Source organism: Myotis daubentonii, chromosome 19, assembly GCF_963259705.1.
Source record: "Myotis daubentonii chromosome 19, mMyoDau2.1, whole genome shotgun sequence".
In the NCBI taxonomy this organism is placed as follows: Eukaryota; Metazoa; Chordata; class Mammalia; order Chiroptera; family Vespertilionidae; genus Myotis; species Myotis daubentonii.
In genome coordinates, this window is record NC_081858.1 from 22,494,861 (window position 1) to 22,513,250 (window position 18,390).

The window sequence follows — 18,390 nt, forward strand, 5'->3', positions numbered from 1 at the left end:
GAGGGGGAGGCAGGAATCGTTGTTGGCCAGGTTCTCCCGGGTGAGCCACACAGAACCGCCCCGATAGCGGGAAGACACAGCAGTTGGGTCTGCCCTTGCTGGCATCTGAGTAGGACCCCCTAGAACAGGGGGCTGCAAACTATGGCCTGTGCCGTCTGTTTCCCTGTAGCTCCTGAACTAAGAGTGGTTTTCACATTTGTGAAATGCTTGAAAAAAATAAGAGATTTCATGACACATGCAAATCCTATTAAACCCCAATTTCGGTGTCCATAAACATTTATTGGGACACGGCCACACCTGTTTGCTTACAGTATGCACGTGGCGGCTTTCTCTATAGCAGAGTAGGTCGGAGATAGGATGGCCATAAAGCTTAAATATTTACTATCCGACCCTTTCCAGAAAAAGCGCGCAGGCCTCTAACCGAAAAGGCCAAGATTGCTTTCATTGTGGCATACCCCCTGCTATAATTGCAACAAATCCGAAAACACGTGAAAAAAAACTTAACCACCACTTGGCCAAAGTTCATCACAATCAGCCTTGTGTGTAAAAGATCAGTGATTAAATTTGTATTTTTTTTTGGGGGGGGGAAGGAAGGGGGGGAGTAATAGACCACATAAGGGGCTGCTCTGTATTGTTTAAAGCATTACTATACTTCGAAGATTCACTATATTTTTTTAAAAAAGGAGTTTGCTTTTTGAATCCTTTATGGTAACTCCGAGCTTCCTGCTTCCTCCCTTCTCACAGCGCCGCAGAAATATTTAACCCTCCTTTCTCCCTTGGCTAAGGGGACCCATTGTAATGCTGAGAGGACTCCGGGTCACCAGAGGGCAGATGAAGAATGCATCTTTGTTCTGCGTCTTCCTTCGGTGAAGGCCTGCTTGCTGATGGCAGAACGTGGGATAGCAAGCCCTTCTCTTCAAACATAACAAAACTAAGATGTGGCGGGAAAGAGAGTCTACAGCAAAAGCTTCCCAACTCCCTGCTTTCCTAAGAAGTGTCTGTGCTGGTCTAGGTGCCCTCGCTGGATACATCCTTTCCAAAGCTGTTAAATACAGGGAACCTGTGACCAAGCCCCCCTGACCCCTGTTACTGCCTCGGTCATCTGACACCAGGGATGTCCACCCAGACTCTCATCGTTTTTCTTGTTTGTTAATCCTCACCCGAGGATATTTTTCCATTGATTTTTAGAGAGGGAAAGGCAGAGAGAAACTTCCATGTGAGAGAAGCACATGGATTGGTTGCCTCTGGCACCCACCCCAGCAGGGCCCCGGCGGGGAGGAGCCTGCAACCAAGGTGGTGCCCGTGACCGGAATCAAACCCTTTGGTCCACAGGCTCACGCACGCTCTATCCCCTGAACCGAAGCGGCCAGGGCCAGCCTCTCATCTTGATGGCCCACCCGCCTCTCCAGCTCTGCGGGCAGGTCAGTGGGCTATGGCCGTGTTTCCCCAGCGTCCTGGCCTCACACACCAACGTCAGATTTCCTGGAAAGTTTGCAAACACTAGCGGAGGGAGGCCGGGGAAGCTCCCCGCGCAGTGTCCCAAGGTTTGGCAGGACACAGCCCTGACAGGCATGCCAAGATCTCCGCAGAAATGTTTTCCAGCTGAAGTGGCCCCTTGAGGGGTTCCAGCGGACCCTGGCCCCTCCCAGCCCCCCCCCCACAGCGCTGGAGTAGGGCCCGACTCGGAGACCCCTGGCCACAGTCCTGCCTTCACCCCTCCCTGGAACCCCGCCCAACGCTTACCAAAGCCCCGCAGACGGGTGGGCGGCTCCATCAGGGCGGACAGAGGGGGGAGGGGCAAGGGCGGAGGAAGGAGGGCGGCATGGAGGCGGCCCTTCCTGTGCACCGCAGTTGCCATGGCAACCACAGTCCAAGGGCAGCCCAAGGGCGTCCGCGGATGGCCGGGCCCAGGAGCTGACTGGTGAGGGGTAAGCAGCATTAAGCGCGCGGCACAAAGTGAAACTTCAGCAACCTTTTATTACCAAACTCTACGCAGGTTTAACTTTGAGCCCAGCTAACAGCATCTCTAACAGGTCCTTGGATGGAGGCTCAGCCCTAATAAAGATGGTGTCTTAAACAAAGGAGTAAAAAAAAAAAAAATACAAAACATCCACAGAAATCGAACTGTGACGCCCTGGTTCATAGGTCGACCCTCGACCCCTGAGCCACGTCGGCCGGGCATTTAAGTATTTTTTAAAAGAGCGAAATTCTCCAGTGTTGCAGAAAATGGTATCCCAACGTGATTTCAGTCCAGAAAAAACAGCATTTGGCACTATGCTGCCTTTTCTCCCAGTTCAAGATACACGTGGGAGAAAACCATTTCCCTTCTTAAAAAAAACACAAAACCAAACCAAACCCCTTTCTCCTTCCCGTTCAACTTCCACTGCTTATTCCTAGAAACACCCAGAGAACAATATAAACTAGGCCCGGCCCACTTCTCCTGGCCTCTGCCAGTCCGAAGGCTCACAGCAGGAATTGTTCCTTAGGAATTTTCTCCTCTGCTACAATCAGGAAACTGACCCCTAATTTCTGGGAACTGGCAAAAATAAAAAAAAAAATAAAAATCCCATTTCCTTCCAGGAGGGGCCTGAAGGCTCTGTAAAGGATCAAAGGGCAGTGGCCTGGCCCATGTGCGAAGGGGGCCTTTCTATATAAAAACACCCGACACCTTATAACCTAACGTTTAGCCTATAGGTAAAAGCGAGCAGCAGCTAACTGAGATACTAAAAAGGTGCTTATCTCCCCATCTTCAACCATAAAGGAAACAGAGGGGAGGAGTCTAGAGAATTTGACCTCCCCTCCTTTCCCAAAACTTTGACGTGTCTTCTAAGCCAAAGCCAAGTTCCTGAGACAGACCCGTGGTCACCGGGTACAGTCTCTGCCACTCCTGGGCAGCCTGGCACACGGCCCCTTCACGGAAACGTTCTCCCTGGTGTGCATCGTGCTTAAGGATCGTCACTGACAAATACTTCAACAGCAGCTTCTAGAAACTGCCCGGAGGACCCCCTCCCTCATCCCCCGTCCCCTCCCCCAGTTCAGGGTCACAGATCCTTCCAGTTGATGGGCTCCTTGCCAGACTTTTGCAGCAGCTCGTTGGTTTTAGAGAAATGTCTGCACCCAAAGAACCCTCTGTACACCGACAATGGGGAGGGATGGGCGGTCTGCAGCACGTGGTGGCGCTTCTGAAAAAGAGAAAAGAATGACCAAAAGTTGGTACGGCTGGGCCTTTATGGCTGTTGCACTTGAAGACAGTGTGCCATCCCCTTTGTGCTCTCTAAATCCTCCCACTTTGCTAAGTGTATTTATTTGCCCTCAGCGTTCATATTAGGACATCAATGCACTCGTTCATTTGTGGAGCAACTACCTTTGCTAGGCTCTGAGGCTGCAAGGACCAGTCTGTGAATTGGGAATATCAACAGTGTCTAGCTTCTAGTTACTGCAAAAGAATGAATGATCATGTGCAGAGAATATTATGAGAAGTAATTGAGGTCAAGTGCTTCTTAGCACCCTGTCTGGCACCCTAGAAATGTGAGCTGTGCTGAGCTTTGAAGGATGACTTAACCTCTGGGGAAGAGACCTCTCCACTCAGGACAAAGGATGCGGGCGTTCAAAGGCAGGCAGGGAAGTGGGGCACAGGGAACAAACCTGAGAGGTGCCTCCGAGCAACCTGGAGTTGAGAGTGAAGAAAACTGTGGCTGAGACCAGGGCCACACCCAAGGCCTCAGCTTATCAGCCTAAGTCAAGGCCTTCCAGGAGAAGGCATCTGAATGTTCCAGACAAGATCAGAGGGGCCTAAACCAAGGCAAAGGTATTTGGGGGGGGACCCCGATGGGTTTGAGAGATAAGAGAGAACTTAGGCTATGAATGACAGACTGGAGAGGGGGTTGGGGGAGGGAGAGGAAGAAAGGGAAAAGAGAGGTAAGGAGGTGTTATGAATGATATCTGATTTGATTTCTGGCTGGACAACTGGGTAGATCAGCAATTTTCAACCTTTCTCATCTAAGGGCAAACATTAAGTACCAAAATTCTGCGGCACACCAAAAAAATGTATTTTCTGATCTGACCAAAAAAAAAAAAAAGGTATAATTTTGATTCATTCACACCAGACAGCTATTTTTGTGTTGGCTGTTGTCATTTTTTTATTTGACCATCTAAGAGAAAAAAGGTCAGTGCCCTCTGACTCAATAGTCAGGTATTGCCATGTCTTAAAAATGCTTGCGACACACGGGTTGAAAATTGCTGACTTATTGTATGATTTGTTAAATGAATGGTAGCTGGGGACCTGTGTACCTTTCTAAGTATATGGCAGGTTTATGCCTGTATTAGTAACTATTGAATCATAGGTTGGCCAGTCACTTTCCTCCTACATCACTGATCATTACTGTCATTTGTCTAAATTTTGTCCAATTTTCAACCCTAATTGCCAGTCTTCGGGGAAAATAAGCTTCATTTTATGGCGTGGATTTTCCAGGACCACACTGCGAGGATTTCTCGAGTCTCGCTGGTTTAAACTGCTAAAAACCACATACCCTATCGATGGCACTGCCCTTCTTCTGAGCGTAAGAGCCCCAGAGCAGGAAGACGAGCCCACTCGAGTTCTGATTTAGCCAGGACACAACCGCATCGGTGAATTGCTCCCAGCCTCTCTCCTTATGAGAATTGGCCTGATGCGCCCGGACCGTGAGGACGGCGTTGAGCAGGAGAACACCTATGAACACACACCAGAGAAAGAGGTGAAAGGCAGGCTGCAACGGGTCACCCAGGGTCGGGGCTAACTAACTGCGTGAGGAAAGCGTTCTCAGGATGGGATCCAGAGCGGCCGGCTGAAATTCGGTCATAGAGAAAGCATTTCAACAGACTGCTGGGCACTTCTTAGTGCTACCAGAGGGCGTTGAACTTTCACCTCTGCGCTTTCAACACCTTTCCAAGTTTGCAACAGTAATATGCACATATAAAGGGTGTCCCAAAATTCACGCAAGATTTGAATTTTGCGTGAGCATTAACAACAACAAAAAATAAAAGCCTAATTTTACTTGGTTTATTGAATCAGATCCTAATATCTGTTGCCCTTTGATTTCAATCCCTTCAATTTGATAAGCATTACCAAGTACCAATTATGGCCCAGGAGCAGGGACAATGAAGACCAATGGAGACCACGGCTTTGCGTATGTGCCAGCAAAGCTGTGGAGGCCATTTACCCGATGTGCTATTCCATACATAACCCTATACTGTATACTTTATGAGTCAATGAAAAATTTACAATTTTTAATTATAAACCTGTGTTTTCTATCAAAATTACTTCTTGCGTGAATTTTGGAACACCCTATACCACCCGTGGGCAAACTACGGCCCGCGGGCCGGATCCAGCCCGTTTGAAATGAATAAAATTAAAAAAAAAAGAGAAAAGACCGTACCCTTTTATGTAATGATGTTTACTTTGAATTTATATTAGTTCACACAAACACTCCATCCATGCTTTTGTTCCGGCCCTCCGGTCCAGTTTAAGAACCCACTGTGGCCCTCGAGTCAAAAAGTTTGCCCACCCCTGCCCTATACCATTGGTCATCAGAAAGAACTGTTTTTAAACAATATTATAAATGATATTAAATAACCCGAGAAAATAACAAAAGGAGGCCAAAGTGTTTTACTGGGCGGGGAACCTAATGGCAAGAAACCAACGGGCAAATACTCCTTCCTTATCTTGGTTATAATTTATTTGTTAAAAAAGAAAGAAAAGCCCTGGTTGGTGTGGCTCAGTTGGTTGGGAATCGTCCTGTGCACTGCAAGGTTGCCAGTTCGGGCCTATGCCTAGGTTGCAGGCTTGATCCACGGAAGGGGGCATGCAGGAGGCACCTGACTGTTGCTGCACTCTCACATCAATGTTTCTCCCTCTCCCTTCCTCTCTCTCAAAATCAATAAAAAATCTGAGAAAAGGAAAAATTTAGTTTTAAAAAAAATAAACAAAAACCCATAGGTATTAAATACATACACCACCACCTATGTTGAAATGACAAAAGAGAGGACAAAATAATAATAAAGGGAAACACAGTTTTAAAATTATGATTAAAACATGAAAGAAGGGGAAAATAAAAACATGAAAGAAAACATTGGCTGCAGGGTAAAATGGAGATTCATTTTCTGACGTATATAAGTTTAGTCATTTTATGTGTATCAACAGTTGGTTTACCTTGCTTGGCCCACCCAGATAAATCTCCATGGCCAGGATGAACAAAACCATCTATGTCTGTAGACAGCTCTTTATAAATGTTTTCCAAACTGAAAGCAAGCCGGAAGAAAAAAGACAATCTTAAGTACAATGCAGAAAGTTCAGCAACCTCCAACAGACGTGTCAATTACGGCGTGTAAAGCCAGCCATTCCTGCTGACAGGTAAATATTTTTGGTCTGTGTTTGGATTTAAGGAACAGCACTTCAGAAGACCTAAGTACATTAGCCCAGGAGTTACAACCTCCCTCCCAATTGATGCTTAGTTACAGTTTTATATCTCTATGTATTTACTTATAAAAACCCTCTAGCCCGGCGGGCGTGGCTCTGTAGTTGAGCGTCGACCTATGAACCAGGAGGTCACGGTTTGATTCCCAGTCAGGAATGCACATGCCCCGGTTGTGGGCATGATCCCCAGTGCGGGGCGTGCAGGAGGCAGCCGATCAATGATTCTCTCTCATCATTGATATTTCTATCTCTCTTCCTCTCTGAAATCAAAAATATATATTTTTAAAAATCCTCTAAAGAAGTAGTTCTTAACCAGGGATGATTTCTGTCCCATAAGGGACATGTGGCAATGTCTAAAGACATTTTTCATTGCCATTTTGTTAGAACTCTCTAGTTCTAGGAGGCAGTGCTCCTGGCACCTGGTGGGCAGAGGCCACGGGTGCTGCTAAACATCTTCAGTGCCCTGGACCAACCCTCTCCCCTACAAAGCCCCAGCCCCCAAACATCACTAGACTTTCCAAAGGCTAGCGGAACTCCCCCAAATAGGTGTACCGATCATTTGAAATAGCGGTCGCCAACCGGTGGTCTGTGAGGTCCGAACGGTTGGCGACCGCTGACTTAAAAAGCGCACCATCTGACAGTAATTGCAATGGGACCTGAGCCATCTATGAAGCAATCGTACCTGGGCGGAGGCGGGACAGGTCTTTGCACACTAAAGCAGAGCCCATGAGCTTGATTGGGTCCATGATATGGATCCTGTCCCAGGATGACAACCTTTACCTGTGAATGCCAGGTGGCAGATTAAACAATACTCTAGTGTAGGCAGTGTAAAGGAACCCTGGGCTGACCGCTGACCTATACAAGGGGACAGGATAACGAGAAGGGCAACCCCCCCTGCCCCACCCATGACCCAACTAGAACCCCCAGAAGAAAGCAGATGGCCTGGTATCTTACTTACTTTCCATGACCAAATTCTCCTTCACTCAGCCACCCTGCCACACCGCCCCCTCCCTTCGGACACAGGTATGGGAAACAAGTTAGGGTCAACTTTGCTTTCGCCCCTCTGATTTGTCAAATGACAAAAGTAAATACACCTTGAAAACAAGTACAACCATCCAGAGAGATTCAAAGTGGCTAGTCATCTCCCAGTTATCCTATCTCATCCTGATGTTTTTAAAATTACCTACAGAATTGGGGTTATCGTACTCATTACCCTACATTTGGTGCTCCTCACATCACACATTTTAGCCTTCAAATGAATACGTAGAGCCCAGTCACTGATGGGCAGTCAGCTTGTTTTCCATTACAAAAAGTCACGCGGCAAGCACCCTGGTATGTATGTGTTTCTCCACTGTTGCTTTTATTTCTGTGGAATACTTATAACAGTGGAGTTGCGGGTCAAAGAGTAAGTGTATTTCAAATTTTCATTTCCAACGAGTTGAAGCAATTCGGATGCCCCACCGGCAGCATACGAAGGGGCCTGTTCCCCTAGATCTTCTAAGGAATTTAACCAGAAGGTAACGAGGCCAGGTCAAGAGCCACGGGAGTAGGCGGCAAGATGCAGTGGAAAGTAATTAGGTCACTGTCGCGGGCTGTGTGAAGACACGGCCAGTCCTTTTGATCAGGCCGCCCACCTCTTCTTCAGTCTCGTGCTTCTGCTCAAGGTGCACCTTCTTAGAATCTTCTTCCATAGCCGACATATACCTTATCCTTCAAAATCCAGCTCAGACAGCCCCCTCTTCAGGAAGCTTTCGTGGGCCGCTCCCTTCCTGCTGCTGGTGCGCACACTGTCCCCTGCACGAAGCCACCTGTCCCAGCACAGAAGCTGGATAAGGGACAGCCTGGTCCTGGATAAAGGACACCCTCGGAGGAGCCAGGTAACCTCCCAGACCCTCCACATGCTCATCTGCAAAGCCACTCTGGGCCATCTGATCCCCAGTTGCAGGCTCTTTTCTTATTCTTCCCTATTTATATCGATCGCTGGTATTCAAACAGGACTTCTATTCAACCAAGGGGCAAAATCGCACTGAATTTAAAATAACTTAGTTTTTGTGTGTTTTTTCTAACTTCAGAAACAAGGAGCTATATCCAAAGTCCTTACTCTACACTGAAAATTGGGAAGTTTGCTAAGTATTAGGCGTAGTAGCCTTATCAAGGTGGCTTATTCACCCATTTCACTTCTACTTGACAGATATGACTAAGTCACGGGATTCCTGCTCTCAACTTATAAATGGGGAGGGAAAAGGGTAAGAACGAATTGTAAAAAATCTCCCGTGTAAGCAGACACTAAGCATATTTGGGGGGTTTCGAGGAAAACCAGATCACAACGGTGGTGAACGGGATTCAGTGAGGTGCCATAGATCTATAGTTGGTTTTAAGAGACGGAAGTGAGGAGAGGCCTGCCACAGCGTTCAATTCTGGTGTAGAAGAATGGGAGGTGGAGGTAAGGCTGGTTAAGTAGGACATGGCCATATTCATGCAGCCTCCATCGTTCTGGCAGTGGGAAGCCAGACAAGCTTCTGAACAGGAGGCTGACATGACCAGAGCCCCCAGGTAGCAGCCGGCTGTACAACCAACCAAAGCAAAGGGCTTTGGTAACAGGGCAGCAGAGCTGTTTGGGCCAGAAGTTAAGAGACTGAAGGACAGCGTGGTCAGACAGAAAGAATACTGAGCTTCTTGCCGAAACCGGTTTGGCTCAGTAGATAGAGCGTCGGCCTGTGGACTGAAGGGTCCCAGGTTCGATTCCGGTCAAGGGCATGTACCTGGGTTGCGGGCACATCCCCGTTGGGGGTGTGCAGGAGGCGGCTGATCGATGTTTCTCTCTCATCAATGTTTCTGACTCTCTTGTCTCTCTCCCTTCCTCTCTGTGGAAAATCAATAAAATATATTTAAAAAATAAATAAATAAAAATAAAATAAAAAAAAAAGAAAGAATACTGAGCTTCTTAGTCAAGGTGGGGCTGACTATAACCAGCAGAAAAAGAGTAACTCCTTCATGCCTCAGCTTCCTCATCACCACCACAATAATACTTAACACTAGTCGGGGATTGGTTTCAGGATTAAATAAAACACAAGAAAGGAGAGCATACAGACACATGGTCTATGGGAAAAAATAAAAGAGTAAATATAGGTTAAAATATAGCCTGACAAACCTCACAATTCTAGTATTTTATTTCGTTACCGAATTATGGACAGTGTTTTAACCCCAGTGTCCCTAATTAAGAAATACTCTTTGATTCCCACTCTTCTTTTGCAAGAATTCACCCACAACCTGTACTTACATCTCTTATGTTGCACATTTGGGTCCACGTGAAGACTTGATGTGGGGGTGGGTAAACAGTGTAACGTCTTCTTTCTTCTGCAACAAATCCCATTAGCTGATTGGGAAAAAAATAAAACAACTAGATTTAAAATGAGATTCTCACTGAAAAGCATACGAATTCAATCAGAAAGTTAACTGAAGCATTATCTAACGCTTTGCTAGGTTTTCTGTCCCAATTCTTTTCTGCCCTGGCCTGGCAGCTCAGTTGGTTAGAGCAATACACCAAGGTTGCAGGTTCTCTCTCCTGTAAGGGCACATCTCTAAAATCAGTAAGTAAAGCCCTAACCGGTTTGGCTCAGTGGATAGAGCGTGGGCCTGCAGACTGAAGGGTCCCGGGTTCGATTCCGGTCAAGGGCATGTACCTGGGTTGCGGGCACATCCCCAGTAGGGAGTGTGCAGGAGGCAGCTGATCGATGTTTCTCTCGCATCCATGTTTCTAACTCTCTATCCCTCTCCCTCTCTGTAAAAAAATAAATAAAATACATTTTCAAAAAATAAAATAAAATCAGTAAGTAAAAAAATAAATAAAAATTTCGAAATAATTTTGAAGAAAAACCCAGCAAATAAAAACAGTACCTGCTCCCTCCCCACCGGAGTTGCTCCGGCGCTTCCATTCCCTCCCTTGCTTTGGGCTGGGTCTAAATTGATTGGCTTAGGTGCCTTCATTTCCTGTTCATGCCAACCCCGCCCCCCATTTTAAAGGCGGAGCCAGGTTCCAAGCCATCCGGTGTGCGGGTTTTCACTTGGCCCCTCTTTCCTGGATAGCAGCCGAACTAGATGGACTAAAAGAAGCCACGATATCATCTTAAGTCGTTTAGCAACGAATATAAATGTGCAGGTTCAAAACACCATGGTTAACGAGAAAAGGACCCCGAAGGAGGGAAAGCAGGAGACGACAAAAGCCATAGCCTGTACACGCGGCCTGGGCCTGCGACGGCCTCCTCGCTGACCTTAATAAAATACGGCTTCCCGAACTCTCCGCTCAGGTGCTTCTTCCAGCTCTCCCCGAAGCCCACCGGCACGTTGCGAGCCGCGAGTCTCAGCAGGGCCGCGGCCTTGTTCTTCTGGATGCGGACCAACTGCTCGGGGCTCAGCGGCGACGAGGGCGGCGTGCCGGGCTCCTCCTGCTCCGCCCGGGCCTTCTTGGCGGGGCTGACCTGCAAGCGGTCCCCGCAGAGGCGGGTCAAGATGCGCAGCGGGCCTCTCCCGGGCACCAGCAGGTTCCGCCCCGCACCCCAAGGCCCATAGCAGAGGACGCCCATCCGTGGGTTCCGGCCCCGCCCGGAAAGTCAGTGCAAAACCGGACCCTGGGAACCCAGGCCTTAGGCCAGACCCGCACTTAGCAGGCCGATGCCCCAAGTTTCGTGTTTGGTATTAATGCGGGGCGGAGTGGAGTGGAGTGGCGCGGGGCGCTGAAACGGAAGCCCCGCAACCAGGCGCCCCGCCCCGCCGGACCCGCCGCTGCGCGTCCCCACGTGGTCTTTTCGCGGCAAAAACTCTCCCCGAAGTCCCGCCCCTTCCTCCCTCCGATTGGACGCGGCCGAGAAGGGCGGTCCCCTCGCCTCTGATTGGCGCCGTGGACGCCGGAGTTCGCCCCTATTGGCTGGCCCCTCAGCATGGCCGCCAGTGGAGGACCGCGGCGGCTGTTTTGAGTATGTGGAGGCTGCTTTAGACACGAGACCCCAGGTTATCGAGTCAGGGCGCGTCTCTGCAGCTCTTCAGTCGCGCGGCCCCCGCCGCCTTCCTCCCTCTCCCTTCCCCCTTCCCCGGCCCCACGAGCGGTCCCCGCCGCGCCTCACCGCTGCATCCCCGCTCTCCTCAGCTACGGCCGCCACGCCGGTCCCCGGGTCGGCCGGCTCGGGGCTGCGGGCACGTCGCTTCCCGACGGGGCTCGGGGAGAAGAAGGAGTAGAGCGTCTTCTGGCCGATCATCCCGAAGCCGCCCGGGGACCCGCGAGGCTGGGGGAAGCGGAGGCGCGCCGCCCGGGGTCCCGCGAGGTTGGCTCCGGCGGTGGCGGTCCGCAATTGGCGCCAAGCCGCGCGCGCATGCTCCCGCCGAGGGGGTGGGGTGGGCTGGGCGGGGGGCGGCGGAGGGCCCAATACGCATGTGCGGGAGGGGCGGCTGGGGGCAGGGTTTCCTGAGGTCATCCGTTCATTTGTTAACTCTTCATTCTCTCATCACCCCTCTGCCTTGGGGCAAGTCCCCGCATTCTCCTCGCTGTGGAGGGGGAGGAGGGCGGAGAAGAAAAGATAAAAGTACCTGCAAGTCAAGTAGGAGTGGGAGTGAAATTAGCATTTAAATAGCATTTGTTGAGCTCTTGGATACTGCATTATCTCATCCAATTTTCACAACCCATTTTACTGACCAACTAGCTAAGGCTAAGAACAGCCCAACTTACTGTGCCTTACCTGTAAGTTTTGGGGAGACTTTGAGGACGTGAAGGTTGGCCTCCAGAATAGTCATCCTCTGTAAGGCACCCCCGCCCCCCCCCCCCCCCAATACACCTGCCTGTCCTTCCCTCCCCATAGCCAAACCATCAACAGGTCCAATTGGTTGTCTCCAAAAGAAAGCCTGAATTCAGCTGCTGCTCTCTCCATCTCCTGGCTAAAATCCCAGCTGGTCACATCTTTCCTACCAAGTGATCTGTTGGAAATGTAAAATTATTCATAATAAAACAAACAGTTTCCAAATATGCTTAGCCTAGAATGCCAGCTCGTCCCTCGTGTGGTCTTCACACCCTTGCACGCAGCAGTCCCTACCTGGAAGCTTCGGGTCTCTGCCCGGGACCCTTCCTCTGAAAGGCCTTCTCCTGCCGGTCACTCTATTTGTAGCTTCTGTATTACCGAACATTATCCTCTGTATTCTTTCCTTGTTTATTTCTGTCTGCATCTCCAAAATGTAACCTGAGTGAGGGCAGGGACTGTATTCTTCTTGTTAACAGATGAGTTCCAGCGCTTAGAACAGGGAGCTTGCTGGGTAAGAAAGAGAGAAAGCTCGTAATTTTAAATCATTTACCCACACAGCAACTCCCTGTGGGGCTCCCAAATGAATCCCCAGGGAGAGGTGCACCGAGTAACAGCTCCCAAACCAAGGGTGATCCTCAAAAGTTACAGAACAAATTCTAAACTCAAAACGCGGGGGGGACAGTACTTGCAACTCGCCCAGGGGGCCAGCAGGTGGCGCGCGGAGGCCGCCCACCGCCTTGCTTTGCAGCGCTGCCTGCGCTTCCCAGCTCGCCGGTCGAAATCCACCCGGAAGTACTGCTGTGGTCCGGGTGAGTGTTTTCCCCTTCCCGCCCCCCTATCGACCGTGTTTGCGGGGTTCGCAAGCTGCGCAGACGCTGAGGTTTTAAAGAGAACCCTGGGCACCCCCGCCCCACGCAGGTGTTAGAGTTATTTTCTTATCAGAATTCCGGCACTTGCCTATGGGTCACGTTGAACTGTTTACATGTAGATTAAGAATCACATCCAGCCCTAGCCGGTGTGGGTCAGTGGGTAGAGCGTGGGCCTGCTGGACTGAAGGGTCCCGGGTTCGGGTCACGGGACATGCCCGGGTGGGCGGCGAGATCCCCAGTCGGGGGCGTGCAGGAGGCAGCTAATCAATGATTCTCTATCTCTTTCCCTCTCCCTTCCTCTCTGAAATCAATAAAAGGGGAAAAAAGGAATCATATCCACTTGAGGGTCACTATACTGCTTCCCTATTTTATTTTAATATGGTGTGGGCAGGGCAGGCGGCTAGGGTGGAAGGGAGATAGACACACTGCTTTTCTGATGACTTTACGACAGGCAAGCCCCTTACTTTCTCCTAGTGTTAGTTACCCCATCTGTAAATTTGCCTGTACAGTGTGAATTGGGGGGGGGGGGGGGGCTGTGTCTATAAAAATACAGGTGCTTGCCCAGACGACCTGGCTCAGTGGTTGAGCATCAACCTGTGAACCAAGAGGTCACGGTTTCATTCCAGGTCAGGGCACATGTAGTAGTTCCAGGATTGATCCTCAGTGGGAGGCGGGCAGGAGGAAGCCGATCAGTGATTCTCTCATCATTGATGTTTCTATCGCTCTCTCCCTCTCCCTTCCTCTCTGAAATCAATAAAAGTATATTTTAAAAATCCTTCAGGTGCTGGCATTTGGGTCTTTGCAAGCTAGGCCAGCTGATTCCAGCATAGCCAGGTGCGGGAGACTCTGGGCTGGACCAGATCATCCCAAAGGACCAACCATCCCAGCTTTAACCCTCTACTTCCTTCCTAGCACGTGGCGTTAAACTTTAAAGTGGAAACTTGAAAACAGCCAGGAGGAATGCTGCTGTGGATCCCTTGGCCATAGAGCACATTTTTGCATCCGGGACAGAGCCTGGGCCGTGTCTCTCTCTCTGCCCCACCACTGACCCCCAGGCCTTTGCTCTGTGGACACAGGATGGACAGATTCCTGGTGAAGAGGGCTCTCGGGGGCCTTGTGGGAAAGAGGGAGCAGGAGCAGACAGGAGCAGGCCCGGCTGAGCTGGGAGAAGACGAGGAAAGCACCAGGAAGAGGCCCAGGACAGAAACGCCGGGGAGTGGTGCTGACTTGGCCGGCCTCAGCTGGCGACGCATTCGATCCGAGGGCCTGGACTGCGATTACACAGTCCTGTTTGGCAAAGCCGAAGCGGACGAGATTTTCCGAGAGCTGGAGCAAGAAGTGGAATATTTTACAGGTAAGCGGAGGACTGCAGAGTGTGTGCTGAAGGCTTGCTCGACAAAACTAGTCTATGTTTAGAGAAATCGGAACTCAGGAGCCATTAATTACTGATGAGTTTGTTAATTGATTCAACACATATTCTCCGGGCCCCTGTGGGCCAAGATCCTACCTAGGCGCTTGGGATAAAAACTGAAAACAAAAAAAAAACAACAGGATTGCCTGCCCACCGGGGGCTGACAGACAACTAGAATGAATCTCCATGGGGAGAATCATCTGGGAAAGTTGAAAAAAGAAAAAGATGCTGAGTTCTGACCGAGATCAGTTGAATCGGAGTAGCTGGGGGCGCAGCCTGAGCATCAGTGTTTTCAGAAAGCTGCCAGGTGAATCCAGCGTGCAGCCAGGGCTGGGAGCCACTGGCCCAAGAGAGACAGCAAATGGCCCGGTAACTCTGCAGTGCTCTCGGCATCACCAGGGGACTCTGGCTTTTAACTCCGGTGGCTGGGCCCCACCCCACAGTCTAGTGCAGCCGTGGGCAAACTACGGCCCGCGGGCCGGATCCGGCCGTTTGAAATGAATAAAACTAAAAAAAAAAAAGACCGTACCCTTTTATGTAATGATGTTTACTTTGAATTTATATTAGTTCACACAAACACTCCATCCATGCTTTTGTTCCGGCCCTCCGGTCCAGTTTAAGAACCCATGGTGGCCCTCGAGTCAAAAAGTTTGCGCACCCCTGGCTAGTGTCTGAATTCTCAGGTCACGTAGAGGCTGCTGGGGTACCACGCAGTGAGAACCACCAAGGTGGCAGAGCACTGGGAAGCTTAGGAAAGTCCACAGGGGACCCCAGCCTACAGACTAAGCCATACTGGCCCCACCTTTCAGGGGGTCCTATACCCTTGGTCTCCACAGTGGGCAAAATCACCCCCGTGTGTATCAACCCCTAACTTTATCTCGCTCACATCTCAGCCTCTTTACTCTGTTCCTACTGTAGTTAAGGCGATTGAGTGATGGTGTTTTTAAAGTAATTGGAGCAGGACCATGTTTCTCTAAGTGTAGGACAAGAATCACTGTTTTTTTAAAAAATATATTTTTATTTAGAGAGGAAGGGAAAGAGATTAGAAACATCAATGATGAGAGGGAATCACTGAGCGGCTGCCTCCTGCATGCCCCCTACTGGGGATCGGGCCCACAATCTGGGCATGTGCCACAGTGACTTTTGAGGAGGGGTCCTTGGTCAGGTTATTAAGTTATTCCTTCCCTGGCGGGGTAGCGCAGTCGTTAGAGCATTGTCCTGATATGTCAAGGTTTCAGGTTCCACCCCAGGTCAGGCCATATACAAGAATCAACCAATGAATCCATAAATAAGTGGAACAACAAATCCATGTTTCTCTCTCTCCCTTCCTCTCTCTAAAATCAGTCAGTCAATAATTTCTTTAAAGTTACCCTGCACACTCAGGTAGCGAGTGTGTAGGCACCCACCTGCCCAGGTTTCTGAGCTGCCGTGCTTCGTCTGCAGGTGCGCTGGCCCAGGTGCAGGTGTTTGGGAAGTGGCACAGCGTGCCAAGGAAGCAGGCGACGTACGGCGACGCTGGGCTGACCTACACGTTTTCAGGCCTCACTCTGTCTCCAAAACCCTGGATCCCCGTTCTGGAGCGAGTCCGGGATCGTGTTTCTTTGGTGACTGGGCAGGCCTTCAACTTTGTGCTGGTTAACAGGTGACGCCCTCCTTGTCTTTTACTTTTGCTGTAGGCCGCTGCGCTGAATTTTATCCATCTCTGCCGCTTCAAAAGGGAGAGTGTGGGATGCCTCCATATTTGATTCCTTTGCACAGCGGGTAACTCCTCCGTGCACGGGGCTGTGGTTGGTGGTGGAGTGGCATGAACCGTCTGTCTCCCTGGAGCTCATGCCGCAGGGGAAGGGAGCGGTGATTCACAGATGAACAGCCGAACGAGATAATTTCAGACGCTGATAAGCGTCTTGCTGATTTGACCAAGAAGGGCCGGCAGGAAGGGGTCTGGGTTCAGGGCAGGCTTTCTCAACAGGATGTTTGGGCCAGATAATTCTGTGGGCGGACTCTCCTGTATATCGTAGGGAGTTGAGAGCAGCATTCCCGGCCTCCACCCACTAGATGCCAGTAGCAACCCTCCCGTCATTGCAACCAAAATGTCCCCAGACATCGCCCAGTCCCAGGGTGGGGCAGAATCCTCTAGGTTGAGAACTCTGGGTTTAGGGGATGGTGGTGAGAGGAGGGTTCACAGAGGCGCTGACTTTTGCACTGATTAACTAAATGGAGAGAGAGCAGGAGCCACACAGCCACTGGGGGGGAGGGGGGGCAGAGGGATCTTGGTGTTTATGGAGTGAAAAATCCCATTGATATTTCCAGAAAGCAGTGAATGAGGGAAAGGGGTCTGGGGTGAGCTCAGAGGTGGGCAAGGGCCAGACTGTGAAAGGAATAAGGATTTTATCTAGGTGTAGGGAGAGACTTCGTTATTAATCCTCACCTGAGGATATTTTTTTCCATTGATTTTTAGAGTGTGGAATGGAGGGAGGGGGGAAAAAGAGAGGGAGAAACATTGATGTGAGAGAGACACTTCAATTGGTTGCCTCCTGCACATGCCTGACCGGACTGGGGAATTGAACCTGTAACCCAGGTATGTGCCCTTGACCGGGAATGGAACCCGCAACCCTTCCGTGCGAGGGCTGACACTCTAAACCAGGGGTCCTCAAACTTTTTAAACAGGGGGCCAGTTCACTGTCCCTCAGACGGTTGGAGGGCCGGACTATAGTTTAAAAAAAAAACTATGAACAAATTCCTATGCACACTGCACATCTCTTATTTTGAAGTAAAAAAACAAAACGGGAACAAATACAATATTTGTATTTGCATGTGGCCCGCGGGCCGTAGTTTGAGGACCCCTGCTCTAAACACTGGCCAGGGCAGGGAGAGACCTTTTCATGAGGAAGGTTTACATATGTGAACCGGGAGAACTAGAAAACATGTTTTGGCTTCTATGGGTGGTTGACTTTTAAAGCATGTGATCAACGAGGACTGGGTAACACAGTGGAAAGGCTCTAGGCGTGGCCCACCGGCAGGCCCAGGTAAGGCCTCGCAGAAACTGGCATGCCGGGAGCGGCTTTTCCCGGTGAGAACATGAGGATGCTCCGTGTTGGCGCGTTTCAGGAGCGAGCTGTGCTGTGAGCTGTGCCTGCTTCCTCACTGTAGGTATAAGGATGGCTGCGACCACATTGGGGAACACCGAGATGACGAAAGAGAACTGGCTCCTGGGAGCCCCATCGCCTCCGTCTCCTTTGGGGCCTGCAGAGACTTCTTCTTCCGGCACAGAGATGCTCGAGGGAGAAGCCCCTCCCGGAGGCTGGAGGTGGTCAGGCTGCCGCTGGCCCACGGGAGTCTACTGATGATGAACCACCCGACCAACTCTCACTGGTATCACAGTCTCCCCGTCCGCAAGAAGGTTCTGGCTCCGCGCGTCAATCTGACCTTTCGTAGAATTCTGCCTACTAGAAAGTAAAAATATTTTCCGGTTAGTACTTCTGTTTTCTGTTTCCTCTCGGACTCGAGGATGGAGCTGACATTGCCTTTACCAACAGGAAAAGAAAAGGCTTAACATTACATAACAATTCAGAAAGAGGATGTTTCTATCACATCAGTACATGATGAAATAGCCCTGGCTCAGTCGGTAGGAGCGTAGTTCCATCCACTGAAAGGTCCCAGGTTCGATTCCTGGCCAGAGCACATGCCTAGATTGCAGTTTCGATCCCCGGCTCCAGCTGGGGGCATGGTCAGGGCAAGTGTAGAAGGCAACCGATCAATGTTTCTCTCTCACATCGATGTTGCTCTCATTCTCCTTTCCCCTCTCTCTAAAAACCAGTGAAAATGTCCTCCGGTGAGGATTTAAAAAAAATAAATTATGAAAGAATACCAGTT

General features: G+C 50.1%; 2 protein-coding genes across 4 annotated transcripts; one reads left to right on the top strand and one right to left on the bottom strand.

Annotated features, from left to right (window-relative positions):
• Positions 1-1,957: 1,957 nt before the first annotated feature.
• On the bottom strand, positions 1,958-11,812 carry UNG (uracil DNA glycosylase). Its single transcript, XM_059676614.1, has 7 exons — positions 11,572-11,812; positions 10,723-10,929; positions 9,732-9,827; positions 7,134-7,231; positions 6,188-6,276; positions 4,530-4,708; positions 1,958-3,182 (listed from the first exon to the last, which is right to left on the bottom strand). Exons 1-7 carry the CDS (start codon positions 11,701-11,703, stop codon positions 3,042-3,044), a joined length of 942 nt encoding a protein of 313 aa, XP_059532597.1. The 5' UTR covers positions 11,704-11,812; the 3' UTR covers positions 1,958-3,041.
• A 1,004-nt stretch (positions 11,813-12,816) lies between these two features.
• On the top strand, positions 12,817-18,387 carry ALKBH2 (alkB homolog 2, alpha-ketoglutarate dependent dioxygenase). Of its 3 annotated transcripts, none has more exons than XM_059676616.1 (4): positions 12,817-13,046; positions 14,183-14,460; positions 15,961-16,159; positions 17,668-18,387. In XM_059676616.1, the coding sequence occupies exons 2-4, from the start codon at positions 14,184-14,186 to the stop codon at positions 17,972-17,974; spliced, it is 783 nt and encodes a 260-aa protein (XP_059532599.1). In that variant the 5' UTR covers positions 12,817-13,046; position 14,183; the 3' UTR covers positions 17,975-18,387. The 3 variants fall into 3 exon arrangements, with proteins under 3 accessions (XP_059532599.1, XP_059532600.1, XP_059532601.1); XM_059676617.1 differs by lacking the exon at positions 12,817-13,046 and adding an exon at positions 13,047-13,155; XM_059676618.1 differs by lacking the exons at positions 12,817-13,046; positions 15,961-16,159 and having other exon boundaries at positions 14,184-14,460.
• The last annotated feature ends 3 nt before the right edge of the window (positions 18,388-18,390 follow it).

What these genes read in the sequence shown, in the direction of transcription:
- UNG (XM_059676614.1), bottom strand. Translation starts at nt 11,703, where the DNA reads ATGATCGGCCAGAAGACGCTCTACTCCTTCTTCTCCCCGAGCCCCGTC. An exon ending in AAATGTGCAACATAAGAGAT is followed by an intron (nt 7,232 to 9,731) that starts GTAAGTACAGGT and finishes TGGCATTCACAG; the next exon opens with GTAAAGGTTGTCATCCTGGG. An exon ending in AGGGCAGTGCCATCGATAGG is followed by an intron (nt 3,183 to 4,529) that starts GTATGTGGTTTT and finishes TCTCTTTTTCAG; the next exon opens with AAGCGCCACCACGTGCTGCA.
- ALKBH2 (XM_059676616.1), top strand. Translation starts at nt 14,184, where the DNA reads ATGGACAGATTCCTGGTGAAGAGGGCTCTCGGGGGCCTTGTGGGAAAG. An exon ending in AGAAGTGGAATATTTTACAG is followed by an intron (nt 14,461 to 15,960) that starts GTAAGCGGAGGA and finishes CTTCGTCTGCAG; the next exon opens with GTGCGCTGGCCCAGGTGCAG. An exon ending in AACTTTGTGCTGGTTAACAG is followed by an intron (nt 16,160 to 17,667) that starts GTGACGCCCTCC and finishes TCCTCACTGTAG; the next exon opens with GTATAAGGATGGCTGCGACC.